The following is a 20,677-nucleotide window of genomic DNA, read 5'->3' on the forward strand; positions in this document are numbered from 1 at the left end:
TTCACACAATGACAAAATCTCACAATGATGAAATTGCATTTCTCAGAATGTAACCCCGTCATTAAACAATGTGTGACCGTACATTATTATTACTCTTGTTACTGTCATGTGAAAAAGCCCCCGGAGACTTCAGCAAGTGGAAGTTCCCTCCAGGACTCTGGAAAGTCAAGCTGTCTTTGCTCATGTGCCTGAGCAACTTCTGTGCTTTATAGACTGTAGGAATAATGATAGACGGGCAACTTAACAAGTGTCTCTGGGTCTAATGTGCCAGACACTTGAGGGCCATCACCACATCCATCTTTCTCTGCTGGGCCCAGCTGACCAGAGAAATGACCTGCTTCTATTGGTGTAAGGCCCTGTGAACTCCACCTTTTGGGAGTGTTGACTGTACATGGGGACAATAGCAAGGAAAGAAGGCTGCCCTCTGACATACAACCATGTGAAAAACCCACACACAAGGGACATGATTAGTCATATATGGAGGTAACCCAAGAAATTGTCTGTAAACGTAGCTGAAGAGTTGGGAGGCCTGACAGGGATCTCCAGAAGGCAGGACAGGAAGACGGTCACAAGTTAGCAGGTGACAACATCCTTTGGGGAGACTTTTCAGCTATTTCTCTTTCTCTAGGAGGAGCTCCTACATTCAAGGGGTGGCTCCTCATGGCCACATGTACACCCCATGATCCCGTCCCCCGACCATGGCTAACTGATACTGGCCCAAGCTGGGCCCATCAGATTCTCTCTCCTGAGACCTTGGACAGAGACCAGAAGCCACTGGAGCCTGGCCAGTCCAGGGGCTGTGCCCTGGAGCAGCGGTCTTCAGAGTGGAGTACGTGTACCCAGGGAATGTGCAAGATGATCCAGTGGAACACCAGGAGACAATCTGAAAGAGTTATTTATTTTTATTTCCTTAGTATTAAAGAAGCAGATTGACAATGGTGCCTTCGTTCAGTCCATATGTCAAAAGGTCACTGTCACATCCAGTTTGTGAGATGTTCTGAGGGCACAGAGGAAATGCTACAGTGGGGACTGACATAGCACTCACATATTCATTTGCTTTCAGCAAAGTGTGACACTGTTTGCATGTGCCCAAGTAAGTGGAGTAGTGAAATATAATTATCTCTTTTTAACCAACCAAACCAGCTATCATAAAATGGGGATGCGGCTTAAAAGGCTCCTGCAAAAAATGTGAAGATACTACTACTGGTAACATCACAAGCAACTCTCAAAAATTTTTTGCAAACTGCTGGATAAAATTGAAAATTTCACTCTCAATTCAGTAAGTAAGGATGCCCTTCCTCCACGTCAGCTATCTGAGCTGGTTGTCCTCTGCCCGCCCTCCCTCTCTCCCTGCGCTCCCTCCTCATCCATTCCGTGCTCCCAGATGACACCTATGGGATATATCACTGGAGCTCCATGCTTGCTGGCTGAGTTTGGCCAATGGGCCAGCAGGAGACAGGAGGAGAGAGAGGAGGAGTATTTCCTCCCCGCTCCCTCCTCGCTTCAGTGCTACATCGTTGGCAGTGGCTGTATCCCTCCCTAGCTACAGCTCATTCTGGATGGACCCTCTTCCCTGGCTCCAGGTGTCACTAGAAATCATAAGAGCTAACGTTTACTGGGTGTGAACAACAGATACTGGGCTAAGGGATTTAACCCTGCAAGGTGGGCACTATCGTTATCTCTGTCTTATAGGAGAGGAAACTGAGGCTCAGAGAGATGAGGTGCAGCCTGAGGTATACAGCTGGTCAGTGGTGGAGCTACACAGTCACTTGAGAGCCCGTGCTTTCCTCCAGGGCACTGTGCTGCCTCTAGCACGAGGCACCATCTCCCGTGATGATAATGAGGGAAGAGCTGGTCAGTGCTGAGCCCACCTCCCTACTGGGGGCCAGCCCGCTTTGGACCACACCTGTATGAGCAAAGTCAAGGGTGTCTCCAGGCTTTCTTCTGCTCCTGATGAACCAGGAATCTTGGGCTCTCTGGAAACGTCCTCCCAGTTAACGTGTTGGTGGCCGAACTCCCTGTGGACTCTGTGTGTGCCTTCCCAGGACGGCCACCATGCCCTCCGCACCACATCCCTGCCCTGCAGCCCCGCTGTGAGCAGTGTATGGTCTTGGTCCTCTCAACCCTGCCCGCAGGCCCAGGGTTCTTAACTTTCCCTCGGTTTTGCAGGGGTGGCTCAGCTTCCCCCATACCCTGCACTCACTGATACCCCTGCTCATAGCACCCCGATCTCCTCCAAGCCAGTGTTCCCTCAACTTGAGCCATCTGCACAACACTCTCACTCTTTTTTGCCATGTCTGTGTGCCGCTGAAACACTTCGTGATTTAATGTTCTTTAATTTGACCAGCAATGAGCCAGAAGGGCAGGGTTGAAATCCCAGCTCTGCCATTTACCAGCTTTGTGTTGTTGGGCAAGTTCTTTACCTTCACTGTGCCTCAGTTTCCTCATCTGGATAATAACAGCAACCGCTTTAGGAGATGCTGTGAGGACCAATGGAGCACCACAAGTAAAGCGTTAGAACAGCGCCGAGTACACAGTAAGCACGCGACAAGTGTTAGCCGCCCTTGTCATTACATTTAAAAAGGAAGATTCCTGTCCCTCCTGTAAATGGAAAAATCAGTGCCACTTGTCCCACAAATAGAGAGAAGTTGTAAAAATAAGTCAAATGAAAACAGTCATTAAATTCTAGCTATTGCCTGACAAAGGCTCCAGGCCAGGGCTTGCTCTCATTTTGTCAAGAAGGGAGACAAGCAAGCGTCCAAAAGGAGAGGGCTCACGAGGCTCAACCGCGGTGGACCACTCGTCCGGACTTGCCTGACCTCCCGGGTTCAGCACAGCCGGTGCTGCCGCAGCCCCACCCCCAGGCCGCCACAGATGGGGGCTTTCTCCGCCCTCCGAAGGACTGAAAAGAACTAAAGAGGGAATAACGTTCTCACGAGGTGAGCTCGTGTGTTTGGGGCTGAGTCAGTGTCCCCCTTATTAGCAGCTTGCAGAACTAGGCCCACGCCCGGGGCCACGCCGCAGAAGCCCACCTCTGACAGCCAAGTGTCCAAACGCCGCAAATGCATAGAAAAGCCATCGTGTATGTACCACTGAGACCGTTCCCCCCAAAACCCACGTTTGTAAATGCCCCATGACAGGAACGATGACTGAAGTGTTGCACAGCTAAAATGATTCTATATTATACAACCGTTGAAAAATTGTGCTTTGAAGGACCTTTAAGGTTGTGGAAAAATGATCATGCTGGAGTGTTCAGTTAAAAAAAACAGGCTAACCAAGATGTCCTTCAGCAGATGAGTGGACAAATAAACTGGGGTCCATCCAGACAATGGAATATTATTCAGCACTAAAAAGAAATGAGCTATGAAGCCATGAAAAGACAGGGAGGAAACATAAGCACATATCACTAAAAAAAAGCCAGTCTGAGAAGGCGACGTACTGTTTGATTCTGGAAACAGACATTTGACATTCTGGAAAAGGCAAAACTGTGGAGACAGGAAAAGGATTAGTAACTGCTGGGGGTTTGGGTAGGAGAGCAGGGTGAAGAGGAGGAGCACAGAGGATTTTCAGGGCAGTGAAACTCCTCTGTATGATATGGTAATAAGGTGGATAGTTGTCATTATACATTTGTCTAAACCTGCAGAAGGTACATCACCAAGAGTGACCCCTGAGGTGAACCATGGACTTTGGATGGTAGCTATGTGTTGATACAGGTCCATCATTATCAACAAAGATGCTCACACTGGGACGGCTGTGCATGTGAGGGGCTGGAGGTGGATGGGAAATCTCTGTACTTTCTTTTCGATTTCGCTGTGAACCTAAAAGTGCTCTAAAAAAGTAAAGTCTTTAAAAACTTCTAAAAAGCAGACTACTAAACCACATATAGTAAGACCTTTGTTTTATAAAATCTAGAGAAATACAAAGAAAGAGACATCATAATACTAACAATACTTATCCCTGAGTGATAGGATTCAGGAGGGATTTTTTTATTTCTTTATATTTATTTCTGAATTTCTGATTTATACTCATTTCTATATTTTCCAAGAAAGGTTAGCAAGGAGCATACATTACTTTTATTACCAGGAAAAAATCTGAATAAAAATTATAAATAAAAAAAGTCCTAGGAAGAAAGTAATCAGAGTTGATTAAGTCCAGCCTTCGCAAACTCCTTTTTATGTCTGTGGCTGACTGGAAGAGAGGTTTTCTGTGTGGCTGGCTGGCTGTCACCTGCTTTCCTTCTCCTGTGGAGAAGGCCCTCACCGAGAAGGCGGGGCTAGTCCAAAGTCACGGCCTCTCATTGCCTCTGCATCCCACCCAGTGAGGCTGCCCTGGCCTGACGCCTGAACTCAGGGTCTAGCCTCCAAGGTCCATGGCAGAGATACAATATCCCCTTTCCCAATTTTCTTGATTTTCCCATCATTTGGACTGTGACATTCAATAACTGCTCCAGAACCTGGGTTACTAGGTAGAGGTGGGGTGGCATCTAACACAGGAAGTGCCTGTTTTGGTCTTAGGTGTCCTGAGCAGGAATCCCCACTCACCACCTAGCAGCTGTGTGTCCTTGGGCACATGCTTCACCCCTTTCACCTGCAGCATCCTCACCTCTATCACAAGGATTAAATTAGATAGTGGATCCAGCACAGATCCTGGCACAAGGTAGGAACTCAACGAATATCCACTTTCTCTCCTCCTTCCTTTTACATTTACTACATGGAGACTCAGTTCGCTCTGTCCCTCCACTCAAAGAGCTCCCCAACGGGCAGGGGCAGAGTCTGCAGGCTCCAAGTTCTCTCCTTTCCATCCATCCAGGCCTCTGTTCCTCCTCGGCCAGTAAACAGAATTCCTCTGCTGACTGCCAAGCCACAGAGAGGACGGCTGAGGGACAGGCCAGTGACTCCATGGGGTGACCCAGCAGAGGTGGCAGAGGGGGAGAGGGTGGATAATTTGAGACACCCACCTCGAATCCTCTCAAGCTAGACTAGAAGAATCTGATCATCAGGCACATATACATAATAAACCTAAGGCCCTGTTTAACCAAAACGTACTTTATGAGCATTACGTCCATTTCTTCATAAGAAAAAAAAACCTGATCCTAAGCACTATACACTCCTGGCATCATTCTGGGTGCTGGACACACAGTGGAGAATGAGACAGGGTCTCTGCCCTCACAGGGCTCCTGCTGGAGGTGAGGGGTGCATCCATCTACCTTTATAACCAGGACTTAGAGAAAAGAGGCAGGGGCTGTCTGGGAAGCTGAGAACCTGTCTGTGCACTTCAGCCCATCAGGCAGGGAGTCTGGCTTCCTCTCACGGAGACTCACAGAACCCCTTACCCCGAAATGATGAGCCCAATGGTGCCCCTGGGAATTAGTTTCAAGTTGAAGGCCTTACGTGGCCCTAACTATCCTCATCCAAGATACTAAATCCTCCGCTCTTCACTTGGTGGCTGGGTGACCTTGGATAAGTCATTTTCTCTCTCCTAGTCCTCCTGTCCTCACCTGTGAAATTGAGGTAAAGTTATATCCCACAAGGCATTGCTGAAAAGAGCACATGAAATCACACACGGAGAGCCTCAGAGTGGGACATGCTTCCCCGACTGCCCTCTCAGAAACAGTGCCCATCAGAAAGGAACAGAGCATGGTGATCAAGAGCAGAGCCTCCGGAGATTGGCTGCCTGGAGTGAACTGCCAGCACCACCTCTCACCAGTTGTGTGACCTCTCTGTGCTAAAATGCCCCCATCTACAAGATGAGGGTAGTAATAATAACCCCCAATTTGCAGGGTTTGGGAGTTGTGCTACTAGATGGGAAGTGCTTAGGACAGTGTTCAATGCAGAGTAAAAATGGCGTTTAGCTTTTTTTCTTCCAGAAAACATGTTTATGGGGATCAGTGGTCATGTTGTAGCAATTAGCATGCGATTCTCTCTCCCTGATGATCTTAGAGGGTGTGTAGGAAAGTCCCACTTACTACCAAGCATAGAGGAAGGTCCATCAGCTATGAATACAAACAGCCATCCCCAACACACACACACACACACACACACAAACACACACCCCTGAATCATGGGCCCAACAATCATGATGATGACAACTGTATTCTCCGTTACGTCAAAAATCACAAGACACCATTTAAGGCAGGTGCGTACCCTCACACTTGCAGCTATGTTGAGAGGCAGGAGCACTGGAGCTAGAGTCATACAGACTTGAGTTCAAGTCTCAGCTCTGCTCTTTCTTTGTGGTCTGACCTTACGCAAGGCACTTAACCTGAGTTTCCTCCCCATAAAAGTGTTGGGGCAAGGTTGGGGGAGTTAACTCCACCTGTCTCACCAGCATGTCATTGCCCCCTGGTGGGACCTTTGGCAGGCGATGACTCCCCAGTGCTCCCAGCCTAACAGTCCTGGGATGCTTCCTCCTTTTTCCTGCAGGAGACCCAGCTTGCACAAGCCAGTGGGCTGCTTTAATTTCCATCCCCAAAGAGCAACCTGAAGAGTGTTAAAAGAATAACAGCTGCCGAGCTCTGAGAGGCAGGAAGGAGCTGGCCAGGGGTCCCAGGCTCTGTGCTCTGTTTACTCAAACTGCAGAGCATCTCTAGGCTTTTACAACTGTTTCCTGGGCAGGAAGGAGCAAAACAGCTGGGCCCCTCTCTGGCCTCTGGCTTCCACTGGCCTTTCCTTTGGAGAAAGCCAGCTTGAGTGCCACTCACTCTAGCCTCACCACCCAGCTCCTGAAGAGGAGCGGGGCTTGGGGCCCAGGCCAGGCACATGCACCTCCTCCAGGAGTTGGGGGAGGACAAAGCTGGAGAGAGAAGGCGAGATGGGCACAGAGATAAACACAGGGGCTGCGACCAGAACACAGGACAGGAGGGGCAGGGACAGAAACAGGGGCAAGGTCAAGGATGGAGACAGGACTGGACCAGCACAGGGTCCATGGTAGGGGGTTGGGGGTGGCACAGGGTTGGGTGGTGGGCAGAGGGAAGCACAAGTCAGCACAGAGCAGGGCCAGGAAAGGGGTAGCGGGCAGTGAGGGAAGCCCTGCCAGGTGGGCTTGCATGATCTGGAGACCCTCTATTGCCTCAGATGGGCTCACAGGAAATCTAGAGGTGGGGATCTCTAGGCAGAACCCACATTTTCACCCTGACCTGCGCAGGCTTTCCAACAGTAAGCAAAAAGAGCACGATTCAGTTAAGTTAGGACTGGCAAGATTCACTTCTCATTTAAAATTAGGATAGCAACAATAAAAACACTCAGCTGAAATGCCACCCAATAAAGCCAACTCCCCTGGAAAGTTCAAGTCAGGCGCCCCGTCCCAGCACCCTGTACCTTTAAGGAGGAGAAGGGTTCCCTCCGCTTCCCGGCTGAAGAGTCAGGTTATTCTTGGACAGAGCGATGACTTACCTAAAACTGAGTTATTCCCCGTTCCTCCTCTGGCCAGCCTCTCTTCACTCTGGGGAGCTTTTACCATTTAAGGTCAATGTTACATCTGGCTCCGGAGCTCCGAGCTGAGAAGCCTCTGGCTGCCGCCTTGGCCGCCGCCTCCTCCAAGAGGGGCTGGGACTTGAAGCCCAGAGCTCCTCGGGGAGCCCCTCGGCCTGCTCAGGGGGCTAACGGCAGGGGAAGCTGTCCAGGCTGCCCGGGGCTCAGGGCTGGCTGGGCCTGGGGAGCAGCAACTCGCTCTGGGCCCCTGCCATGGGCACCCGCACCGAGGATGGCAGTGCCCACGGGCAGCTCATGCCACTGGGCACAGTCCTGGCCAGACGGGGACCAAGGGAACTCTGCAGACCCGCCTCCCAGCCTGGACTCTCCAGCAAGCATGTGAGCCTGGATAAGACTCTGGTCTGGTGCCAGGAGAAACTGGGAACATTTCCTGTCCCGGGGATTCGGGGGCGGGGACTGCTCCCACCTTAAACCCCTGGGATTACCAGAGAGAAGGGCCTGGGAGATTCAGCTAATCCCAGACCTGGCACCAGCCCCGGGGGCTTCATTTTCTGCTCCTGCACTCAACAGCCCTGTGGTCTTTACATCGTGGAGCCTCAGTCTCCTCCTCCCTAAAGTGGGAACAATAGTGGGTTATAGCGGGATTAAATGAGGTCATATTGGAGGGCTTAGCACAGTGCCAGCATCTCATACGTGCTGATGGCACAAATTAGTTCCTGCGCCTGTCCAGACACAGGTGAGGATGGGCTGCCTCTCTCCTGGAAGTCCGCACCTTGTCCTTCCTCGCTCCTCACCCAGCGTGGATGCAGTGCCCCCCTAGAGCCAATGCCATGGAGCTTCAGGCTCTGGGCAAGTCACGTGGGGGCTCCGGCACTCTTCTGAGGTTAGGGCAGCTCAGAGAAGCCGTGGGTAGGGTTGCCAGATAAAATACAAGACACTCACTTAAATTCGAATTTCAGATAAACAACATATAACTCCTTTAGTGTAAGTATGTCCCAAATATTGCACAGGACATACTTATACCAAAAAAAATATGATTTTTTACCAGAAATTCTAATTTAACTGCATTTCCTGCATTTTTATTTGCTGAATCTGGCAACTCTAGCCCTGGGCCACCTCTTGCCACCCCAGAAAGCATTCCCCCATCACGCTGAGAGCTCTGGGGGTTGGTGAATCAAGGCCTCCTGGTGACAGCTGCCTGGCTATCCACAGTCCTTCTCCCCAGCTCCTGGCCATGGCTCAGTCCTGGCAGGCTTTCCCCACCGAACCTGGGCCCTTGGCCTCCAGTGTGCGCTCTCTCTCCTCCCTGTTGTTATGAAAGGCTCCTGAGAACGTAGTGCGTGCTGTCTGTTACACCACAAAGGACTGTAATTTTGTAGATGCAGCCAGAGAAGACTGTCCTGGTCCTAGCCATGCTTTCTCTCAGGTGCCTATACCTATCCATCTGCCAGGTACAGGCTCCCACTGGCAAACCTACTTGGTAGTAACTACTAGAATTGCAGGTATAGAGATTAGAAGGAGTTTACCAAACTCTTTAGTCTGTTTTTCCAACTTCATTGTGGGTTAACTTCCCCAAGTATGAAGCTCCTTGGACCCCTCTTCCAGAAATTCTAATTCCACGGATCTAAAGTGGGACCCAGGAATCTGCATTTTAATTAAGGCTCTCAGGTGATTCTTCTGCAGTTGGTCCAAGGACCCCACTTTGGGAAATGATGCTCCAAAGTTTGATCTTATGGCTCCAGCAGCAGTTACCACAGAGACAACCAGAAACTTAGGTTCAAACGGAATCAAAGGTTATGTGTGCATGTGAGGGAGGTTGTGTGTGTGTGTGTGTGTACAAAACATATATTGAGCACCAATCATTATATTAGATGCTTTCCATAAAAGCTTGTATGTACCTCACAAGCGCCCTATTAAATAGAACTATTATATTTTTCCTTCAAAAAGGAAACTACGACTGGAAGAGGTGAAATGACTTGCCTGATGTTCCACAGCTGGTCAGTGGTAGAGCTGAGAGGTGAACTTCAGTGGCTTGACCCTAAAGCCCCTTCTCTTGTACCGTACTGCCTCCCCCACAGCCGGGGTTTCCTAAACTGGGGTTCATGGGTGGTCTTCAGGGGTCTCTGAGCCAAATGAAATGGTATGCAAAATACTGTGCGATCTATGTTTTTCTTGGGTACAGGCCATAGCTTTCACCAGACCCACAGAGGGGTCACCAAATAACTTTTAAAATCACTGCATTAAAGCAAGCATTTCACAAAACACATTACTTGTGGGTGTGTAAAATGGAACATGCTCTATAGAAGACAATTCAGCATTATTAAGATTACAAGGCTCATATTCTTTGACCCAATTTCACTTCTAGAAATTTATTCTACAAACACACTCTCACACTTGGGAAATGACAAATGAACAAGACGATTCTTTGCAGCTTTGTCTATAAAAGCAAAGGGATTAGAAACAACATAAATGTCCACCAATTGGGGGCCATAAAAGATGATAGTGTACAGCCACAACAGAGGATAAGGAAGCTCTTTGGGTACTGATAGGAAAAACCTCCAAGATATATGGTTAAGTGGAAGAAGTAAGATAACAGAACAGTACACACACACACACACACGATATACTTATAGGCACACATACTCACTCATGAGTACATGTCTTTGTACACAATCTCACTAAAACTAGCACAAGAAATGAAACATTAAGACTAGTTGCCCATGGGGAGGGGATCTAAGTGGCTGGTGCAAAGACTATCCATTGTATACCTTACTTATACTTTAAAAATTTTGAATCATATGAGTAAATCATGTGTCTACGTTCAAAACAATAATGAAACAAAAGCATTGCTGCAAACAGGAATTTAATCACTTCATCTTTCAGCACTCCTTCCCCCAAATGTCAAAGAGTATTGGCATGAGCCTAACTAAAGGTTATTGTTTTTTTTTTTTATTTTACTTTTTATTTGGGAATAATTACAGACACACAGGAAGTTGCAAAAATAGTACAAAGAGTCCACGTACACTTCATCCAGCTTCTGCCAATGGTGACATCCTCTATGGCCATTGTACAGTATCAAAACCAGGAAGTCAGCATTGGTATGTTACTGTCAACTAGACAACAGATCTCACTCTAAAGGTTATTTTTAAAATATAGGCTTCTCACAGTTCACTTACTCATTTAGAAATGTTTATTGAGCATCTCTACTGTGCCAGACATAGAGTTGGATGACGGGAAGTGGTAGAGACACTGCAGACCCATGCCTGCCCTCATGGGGTGTAGACTAGTGAAGGCGACCCCCTTATGCAAGTGGGAATAGTGTCATGGAGGCCCAGGGTCCAGCAATGCACAAGGAGTGCTGACCATGGCTCTAAAAAAGGAACTGTGTCCCTTCTGTCCTGGTCATGGAGCTTCACAGCTTGCCTGAAAGCTGACTTTTAATCCTTAAAAGAGCATGAGCAATTACTTGGGCTATATTTATCCTTGTTCCTGGAGCCACACAGGGATTTGGCCTTGCTTTACCAAAATCTTCAGCTCATCACTCATTCCCATCAGAGACAATTGTGTGTCCTCCGTAAAAAAGCAGTGGGCCAGCAGAGGCACACGGGTACACAGCTCGGGGAGCATCCCCCTCCAGGCCATTTGACTCAAAGCCAGGGAAGAAGTTTAAAAGTCCCAGGCCAAAAGTAGATCTTAGGACCAAAGGAAGCCAAGCTGGAGAAGCATCATCTTACCAGGAACACTGCCAGCTCAGGGACTGACTGCTGGCTCGACCGCACTGGGAGTTTTGACTTCCCTGAGCCTTCCATACTCAGAGGCTCTGTGTGATGCCCGGCACTTAGTAGGTCCTGGATGAGTAAGTGAACAAACAAGTGGCCAACTTGCAGGAATTGCATCCCGGTAGCGACAACAGGTGTCATTTACATTACAGGTCTAGTACAGTCCTCACCAAATCCACGTAACGTAGGGCTTCTCATCCCCATGTCCTAGGTGAGGAATCTGAGACCTGGAGAGGTCAAGGAGCTTGCCAGTTTCTCATAATTTGTAAACCCAGATCTTTCTGACTATAGAGTTTCTGGGTGTCGGGGTCAAGCCAACAGTCTGAGAACATGAGGTGTCTCATCTCTCCCCCAGAATCCCATTAAAATGATAGCAGAGGACTCCTTAAGAAGGAATAAATTCTTAGCCACAAAGAGAATGGGAGGGGGCATGAGTCAACACATTTCTGGAAACTGGCAAGAAGATAGAGGAGTGGTGCCTAAGGAAGCCAGAAGGAGGAGGCCCAGCCTAGCCCTGGATGACCCATGGAGAAGGAAGCTCAGCTCCTCTGGTGCCCCAGAGAGGCTCTGGACTTGAAAAGCCAGATGTGAAAGGACAGAAATGAGACATAGAGTCAAACATAAAGGGGATGATTAAAAGTCTGTGGGCATGGGCCAGTCCCAGCAGCCTAGTGGTTAAGTTCACTCACTCTGCTCCGGCGGCCTGAGTTCAGTTCCTGGGCACAGACCTGCACCACTTGTCTGTCAGTGGCCTTGCTGTGGTAGGGGCTCACATACAAAAAGAGGAAGATTGGCAGTAGATGTTAGCTCAGGGCAAATCTTCCTCAGCAAAAAAAAAAAAAAAAAAAAAGTCTGTGGACAGAAGGGGCTAGAAAGGAACTACCTCAAGTAACTTTTGTACATTTGGACTAAATGTCTTCAGGCAAAAGGAAAAAAAGAATAAAAAACAAATACTGAGTAGATTTCTTTTTCATAGATATATGAGTTAGAAATTCTGAAAATACTTTCTGTACATTCTAGAATTGAGTAAATTCGTAAACATATTGTTAATAATGAGAATCAATCTTCTCACTGCCAAAGGAGGGAGTTACAAATATGGAAAGGAGGGAAAACAGAATAAACCAGGCAGTGCTGTGTTGGAATTGTAGGTATTGGAGTGAACTAGATAGGCAAGTAGATAGATAGAGAGATAGGTGGATGGGCATGTATATGGGCAAGCATATGTGTATACATATATATATATATATATGTTTATATTTATATACAGAAGGCAGACATGTGTGTGTGCATAAACATACATCTATTTCCTGGCTGTAACGGAAAGAAAAGATCAGGTGAGTCTGAAGTTTTGACCCCTTGACAGGTAGAAAGAACATGAATGTGATAGGGAAGCCAGGAGCAGGAGCACGTTGGTTAAGGAAGATATGAGTTCAGGTTGAGATGCTGGTGGGATGCACAGATGGAAATGCCCAGATGAAGGTGCCCAGATGGAGATGCCCAGAAGATTGTTAGAAAAGCAGGATTGCAAGGATTGTTGCTTGAGAGAGGTCCAGACTGGTGGCATAGATTTTAGAAATATGGGTCTCTAGGCCGGCTTTAAGTCCCAGGTGAAGACTGTGAACAAGCTACTGGACCTTTGAGAGAGCCATGTCAATAGACCAATGAGATCAGAAGCCAATTTGCAGGGCTCAGTGACGGCGTTTGGTGAGGTCTTGAATGTGATGGTGATGAGGCTCAATTCTTCATTCACTCGGCAACCATGTGCTGACCTGAGTGTGTGGGAAAAGGGAGGGAGGATGTGGGTAAAGTGGGACTGTGGTACCAGGGCGACCTTGGAAGTCCCATGAGGGAGTGGGGGTGAGGGGAGGATGGCAGAGAAGGCAGTGCTGTGCTTTGGAGAAGTCTGAATGAGTTGGTTCCCTTCTCTGAGCTCCCCTGTGCCCTGTGCTCACACACATCCATCAGAGAAGGCTTTCCATAGCTCACAGACCTGCACACATGGGTAAATGGACAAGGCTGTTCAGGGCTGCCAGTGATCATTTGGGGATTCCGGTGGCCCCAGGCCCAACCAACACACGCAAAGACCTGAGGGGAATCAGTCTCTCAGCCTAACTGTGTCCCATTCCTAACCCCTTGGAATGCTGGGACACACCAAAGAGAAACTCAAGATTAGACATCTGTCACTTGGTGTTGGGACTTTTCTGCCTCCTCTACCTAGTCGTGAGGTCCTTAAAGACAGGGACCCAAGGCAATGCATCTCTATACTAGTAATAACACAATCACAACAGCGATGCAAGAGTATCTATTACATGCCAGGCACTGTGTTAAGTCCCTCATACGGATAATCTCATTCAATCCTCCCTAAGGCTCCATGAAGTAGGCATGCTATTATTATTAATGTCAATCCATTCTAAAAATGAGGGAACTGAGGCTTGAGGATGGTAGGTAAGTTGACCAGGGTTCCCAACTGTCAGAAAGAAAACTTGGATTTTCATTCAGTCAAACTCCTGAACCAGCACCCCAAGCCATTACCCCATACCGCCTCCTTGTCTCATGGACTCAGCACCTAGCTTAACATCTGGTACACATTAGGTGCTCCAAAAATGTTGGCTGGATGAAACCGGGGAGAGTGAAAGAGCTAGTGATGGAGTGTGGAGAGACAGGGTCTAAGTCTTCGAGGGAATGTTTGAGCCGATTTGTGGATAGGGGAGGCCAGACGGTAGGAGGAGAAGGCTAGGGAATACCAGTCTGCTGAGCACCACATCCCCGCTGAGAATGATCGGAGGCCCAGGCGCAGCCAGTTGGAGGGCTCAATGAATAAGCCAGTGGACACCTGCCCGCTGGGCTCTGCTCAGTCCCAAGAACAGGCCAGGGCAGGCAGGGCGTGAAATGAGGTCTGGGCTCTGCCCCGAAGGGAAACACTGCCTGGCCTGTCCGTGGGAGGAAGAAGCAAGGCTGGGAGGGCTGGAAGAGCTACAGAAGCTCACGGGGAAGAGAGGCCTCTGGGGCCTGGGTTGGTCAGGAAGGGCTTCATGTGAGAGAGAAACCAGCTAGGCCTTGAGTGCTGAGCACAACAAGGAAAGTCAAGGGAGGAAGAAGGAATTCCAGGCTGGGCCGACAGGTGAGCAGAACATAATGGCCAGGATGGATGGGGAAAGTGTAGAACTCTGTAAGTTGCAAAGAACAGAAACCCACTCTGGCTGGCTCAAGTGTCAAGGGGGCTTATGCCAATGATAACTGAACCTCCAAAGAACCCAGGACAGGAAAAGAGGTACACTCAGACCTCCAGGGGGCAGAGAGACATCAGGACCTGAAGCCCCTACTCTGTCTCTCTGTCCTAATATCTGTGTCCCTCTGCCTCCCACTGACACGTAATGCTCTCTTTCTTTCCCTCCTTGCCTCTCTCCCTCTTTCCTTCTCTCTCCTTCTCTCTGCACATCTGCTTCCTCCTCCTCCTCTCTCTACTCCTGCTTTTTCTGGACACTCACCTTGCTGTGACTCACATGGCCTCTCAGCTCCAGCCCTCTCCTCCCCCTTACCACCTGACAACTGTCTTGTTTCAGATTCTCAAAAGCATCTGACCGGCCTACCTCATCTGTTTAAGCCAGGTCTCCTAGGTCATTAGCTACCTTTGGGGCAGAGATCTCTCTCTGATCTAATGTTATAGCTAGGGCCATGTGATAAATACAGTGGCCCTTTTCAGAGGCCAGCAACCTCAGATGCTGGTGTCATCCAACCAGCAGTCTCTAGTCAGAGGACTCTGATTTCCTATGGCCAGGCTGCTGGACCCCTTTGAGTTCAACCTACAATTTTGTCTCTTGTGACAGCTGTGCCATTACTTGGCTCATAGAAAATCCATGGTCCTCTGAGACTCCCAGATCTTCATCACAAGAATTGAGCTGCCCCTCCCTTATCCTCCTCTAAACTATCCTCAGGAACTCTGTAGTCCCAGCCTATTCTTCAGACACAGGATTTCTGTGCCGGTGCCATGACACAACAGATTGTTTATCTCACCAAAGGAAGAGTCTAACCTTTCTCAGATTCCCCCTTCTGGCTTCACATAGTTTTTCTTTTGGATGAAAAACGGAAAGAGATGCAAAGCAGAAAAGGATTTTTGAAGTTTGCAAGTTGACATTCCACCATTAAATTAATGCTAACAAAAGCTTGATTTCACTAATCCTGAGAGGAACTTGATCTCCAGATGCAGTAGGCTCGCTGGTTCGATGCCTGTACCACGAGGCCTCTTCTACAGCCCAGATTTGGGTGTTTTTCCTTTTTAAAAGACTTTGAAGTTGCAAAGAGCATGTGTCACTTTTTCAAAGCAAACCCAAAAGAAGTTTTGTAAGCAGCTTTGTCCAAGTGAAGACTAACTGAATTAAATAGAGCAGTCCCTTTCATTCGGATAAAAGAAGAAAGTGGAGGGCGGGCGGGATGCATTTGTGCCTCCACACTTCCCCGATGGGTAACACTGGGCTGCTCCAGGGCTTAGTTCTCAGACCTAGATTCTTTTCTATCTGCACTCAGTCTCAAGAGCATCTTCTCCGAGTTCATGATTTTAAATACCATCTGTACTCTGAAGACTCTCAAGTGTTTATGTCCAGTCTGGACCTCTCCCCCAAACTCCAAAGTCATATATCCAACCGCCCACTCAATACCGTCCCATAGACGTCTCCAACTTCACCCGTCCAACCACCAGTGCCTGCTCGTCCCTCAGTCTTCTCCATCTCAGGAAATGGCACGCCCATCCTTCAAGCTGCTCAAGCACAAAACATGAGTCATTCATGATTCCCGTCTTGCTCCCTACACACCCTACAGAGAAAACATCAGAAAATCTTATTGGCTCTGTCTTCAAAATATGTCCAGAATCTGATCGTTTCTTAGTCTATTATCAACACTACCCTGGTCCAGGCTACCATAATTCCTTGCCATGTCATCAATGCAACTGCCTCCTCTTTGCTCTCCTGCACCGACAAAATAAGCAGAGTGATTCTTTTCGATTATGAGTTAGGCCACGTCTTACAAGACTTACTTTGTACTAGATACCATACATGGCTGTTTTCTATACATCACTATTCTCAAAACACATTCTCAAAAAATATTCGGTCTGCATTTCCCATTTAGGAGAATGAAGCTTAGAGAAATGAAATACTTTATGCAAGATCACACAGCTGCTCTATAAAAGAACTGGATCGGAACACCCCAAGACCCATGCTCTTTTAATCCAGTTGTAGAAGAAGAATTTAATTTTTCCCCCCAGGAAATCCCTTTCTCAAAGTTACCTGATCAAATCAACGCAATCTACAGTCAAATTCATAAAAAGAGATCTTAGCAAGATCGAGTGAGTAAGGATGGAAGAAAAACAGGAAGAATACCTCTGCAGGTCAGTCTTCCTGACAGCAGCTTATCTGCCCAATTTATTCTATTCAATGAATAATCCATCCAACTTTTTGTTTGATATGTCAGAAAGAGGTTTTTCAGCCAGGTGTCCTAGGGCCGTGTGAAGACAATACCAACCAGGGCCATATTTTCTCTCCTTTCCCTCCTCAGGATGCTGGCCCTGTACTGTCATTTATTTACTCTTCACATCATTCTGGGTGCAACGTCCCACAGCCTCAGGAGCTCTTTTATTTCAACAATGAGAAAATTGCACAAACAAATATCTGAGCACATCCTCCAAACATGGAGAAATGTCTGTGCTTCAGAATTCACAAATGCCCCATCCAATCCATTTGTTTTTGTAACCTTGAACTTTCACATTTAAAATAAACCATGTATTAGACATAAGAATTCACTCTGGATCTGAGCCTTCCTTTGTGATCTTCCTTCCTTCATCTGGATTAAAAGCAAAAGACATATTCTTAAAGCATCTAAGCCTGTTTTGAATTCTCCAAAATCAATTTTTGAGGGGTGCTGGGGACCTCCCTAATCATTCCTGGGTGGGAACAACGCCTATTACTTATTTTTTTTCTGAATGTTGAAAGCATTCGGGGAATGGAAAACTGCAAGGCAGGACCCTAGGGGAGGGGCACATGGTGATGGGTTCCCCAAGAGCAGCAAGGGTCTGAGCAGAGAGGGTAACCCCTTGAAGGTGCACAGCATTTGTCAGTCACTTTGGCTCTGCATGTAAGCTTCATCCTGTGGCCCATGGGAACCTGTTTGTGCTTTCAATGTGGTTGTAGGGGTTGGGGTGGCGGTTCTGGTGAGCTAAAAATGTGGTGCGAACCAGAAAGGCTCTGAGAAAGGATAGTGTCTGCTATTAAGTGAGACACAGCTTAAACTACAAGTAAAGTTCACCAAAGCAAAGAACCAGACTTGATACTAGCTTGTGACCAAGCTCCAAAAACTCCAGAGAGCACAGAGAAAACCAGGATAGGATCTCAGGGACTAGAGCCAAAGGGCCTTAGCAGGAAGAGAGAGAGTGGGGATCTGTAGGGTCAGCGGAGAGCAGGAAAGGAAGGGTTTTACTCTACCATAAGTCTGAAGACCCCCCACAGGCCTTAAGGAATATGGTGCACACTGTGAGAACGGCCTTTGGCCAGAGCAGCGACTTGAAGCCACAGCTTAATATGCACAGCTTAATATTCATTTATTCACTCACTCAATAAACATGTATCTTTCCTACTTCCTCCTAATTAGTATCCTTGTCTCTACTCTTGCTTCTGTCCAACCCAATTTCCCTATACTAGCCAGAGAAACACTTCTAAAATGCTATTCTGTTGCTTATACCTTCCGGCAGACCAGATACTGGCGACTGAAACAACTCCCCGTTTGCATCAAGAGCTCCTCTCCCTGAGCCCCGCTGAGCGCGCCCTGCTCGTTCCTCCTCACAAGATCCGCTGCTGACCTGGGACCCCGCACACGTCTTCCCTAGTTGGGTTAGAATGAAACCCCATCACAAAAGCCTGAACGATATCTCCTTTCATTTTGCATTAGAATAATTCTTTTAACTCTTGGACCTCAATCTTATTTTTTGCGTTTTTCAGAAGAGGAAAAAGGGTAGTGGGGTAGAATGAATGATGTTGCCTCACTGTGGTCCCCATTTACCACTTCACTCTGCCCCCAGACCCTCTCATTGAGGCCTCCATATGACATCGACATTAACAGAGGGACTGCTAATGTAGACTTCAAAAAAACCGCAATCTCTGCTATGAGTAGGAGTGATAGTAGCAAACCACACTGGAGTAAATTGCACTTACTACGGGAAAAAATCAACTGAGTGACCTCCCCTAACAAATGTAAGGCACATAGGCATTTATACACAGGAAAGAGATGTAACAGAACTCTTGTAGCCTGACAAAGACTACCTCTCCCAACGTGTGTGATACACAAAATTGTCCACTGGGGTAAATCTGCATAGGAGGCGAGGACATTGAGGCCCTGCCCCTTTCCTTTTGCAGGAACATTATTAGAACCTCACTGATGTATTGGGAGCCCCAGCTGGGATCTTTGGGCAGGAAGGGACACCGAGGGCCCCAGAGAGGAACATACCATGAGGGTCTGAGCTGATCGCCCTGCTCATGATAAGAGCCCAGGTGTTTACGGAGGAGGGGTGATTTCAGTGGAGCATGTAGCTGAGGCCGGAGGTCCCTCTCAACTAAGCCACCCTGGCATGGTGGTTCACTTGGGGTGTAAAGCCTGAGTTGACTTCGTGAACTAAAAGAGCTGTAACTTTAGAACCTAAATGGTAGGCACTCCTGTAACCCAAGGGAGTAAATCAGTCAGCTAGAGAAGGTTATGCTACGGTAACAGACAACTCCGGAATCCCAGTGGCTTACAACAGTAAAGGTTTACGTCTCAGTCATGTTACATGTGGCTATGGTTTGGCTGTAGCCCTGCTCCATGAACTCTTCCCTTCAAACAGAAGGAGCAACACCTACGTAGGACATTGCTGTTTTTCTAGCAGAGGAAATAGACAGATAGTGATGGCTCTTAAAGCTTCTAATTGGAAGTAGCACACGTTACTTCTATGTCATTGGCTAAAGCAAGTCATAGGGCCAAGCTGGACGGCAATGGAGTGAGAAATACAATTTTTCCCCACAGAGGGCCCAGGAGGGACAATCTACCACAGAGAGTTCTAGACCAATGAGGGCATTATCATGGCAATGAGTCACAACTACAAGAAACCTGTTTTCGACTATGACACTATATGTTGGCAACAAACAGTGGCAGCAATATTATTACTGGACCAGCGGAACTCTAGAATTCTCTCTCTGCCTGGCACTTGGCTGTAGGACTGTCCCTTTGGACTGAGTAAGTCGCTGAGTTTATTAGAAAAATCAAAGGAGGAGATACCTCAAGTGGAATATACTGGACTTCCTGCTAAAAGACAGACATATGGGTGCTTGAAAATTTTAAGGGGGATGACTATAGTTTCACCTCAAGTTGGGGATGCAGTTCATAGTAATTAGATACGAAATCAAGAAGGTGGCCTATGGTCCTACAGTAAGCCACCAATCAATGGTAACCATACTATTAAGCACTTCATGTGTATTACTTTAATCCACACAAGAATTTTTAAGCAGTATTATTACCTCTATTTTACAGAAATGAAGACTTAGGATGGTGGAGTATCCTTCCCAAGGATACACAGCTAGCAGGTAGCAGAGTCCTGATTCAAACCCAAACCCACCTAACTCAGAATTTTCTCTCTAAACCACAACATTCACTTGCCTCCTTCTGACGCCCTTCCTCTGACACTCGCCTCTCCAGTCTCGCTTCCTCTTCTAGTTTGATTCCATTTCCTTCTTCATGTTGTTGCCTGCTTTCCCCTTAGACACTCCCTCTGCTACTGCAGGCTGGGAGCCTCTCCAAAGAAAGATTGCCACACTCCATCTCCACATCCTGCAAATTGAAAGGTAAACCCACCGGGTCGGGCTTCAGAGGTCGAGCTTGCTCTGGAGTGCCCTGGATTCCACTCTCTCCCCTCACCTGCCAAGAATGCCCACCTTCCCTGCCTCCAGCCCATCTCTGGCTGCAACTCCACACTCCCTCCAATCCTGCACTGGGAGCTTCCAGCTCTGCTAGAAAAGGGGCACGAGGAAGCAGAGCCACAGAAGCAGGCCTGGCAGCGAGTGCACAGCACAAGGCTAACTTGTCCTCATTCACAAAAAGAGGCCCCCGTTTCTAGAAGAAGCAAACTATTCAGTGAAGAACAACTCAGGAATTTTAAAACACTGAAAATACTCCAAGCAACAGTCCTTCCGTTGCAGGCCCAGACTGTTCAAGGCCTTAAGCAGCCCACACTCGGCATTTGGAGAGTCAGCAATTACCGTTTCATCTGAACAAATGGCATCCTGAAGCTGAGCCTTGGAAGGGTGACCATGTGCTCTGAATCCAAAACTAGGAAGACAGTCTGGCAGGAGAGATTGCTTTCCCAGTTTGCAAATGTACTTAAAGGAAAAGTACGACCTAAAATTCGTATTATATTTGGTTTTGCATTCAACAAAATTCCTTGTATAAACAAAAATG

At 47.7% G+C, this 20,677-nt stretch overlaps 1 protein-coding gene across 13 annotated transcripts in view; it reads right to left on the minus strand.

Annotated features, from left to right (window-relative positions):
* Nucleotides 1–20,282, minus strand: part of IRAG1 (inositol 1,4,5-triphosphate receptor associated 1) — a 132,231-nt gene extending 111,949 nt beyond the window's left edge. For 3 of the 13 annotated variants that reach the window (XM_070274766.1, XM_014741853.3, XM_001501061.7), the window contains exon 1: nucleotides 7,392–7,810. Coding sequence is in view for 4 of the 13 variants with exons in the window: in XM_014741853.3 (XP_014597339.1) it covers nucleotides 7,392–7,458 (67 nt within the window). In the remaining 9 variants the exon portion in view is untranslated. Of the gene's footprint in view, nucleotides 1–7,316; nucleotides 7,817–19,879 lie in introns of those variants that run through there. The other 10 variants (XM_070274765.1, XM_070274767.1, XM_070274764.1 and 7 more) reach the window with 9 other exon arrangements.
* Between the last annotated feature and the right edge of the window lie 395 nt (nucleotides 20,283–20,677).

This window comes from Equus caballus, chromosome 7 (assembly GCF_041296265.1).
Source record: "Equus caballus isolate H_3958 breed thoroughbred chromosome 7, TB-T2T, whole genome shotgun sequence".
Classification (NCBI taxonomy): domain Eukaryota; kingdom Metazoa; phylum Chordata; class Mammalia; order Perissodactyla; family Equidae; genus Equus; species Equus caballus.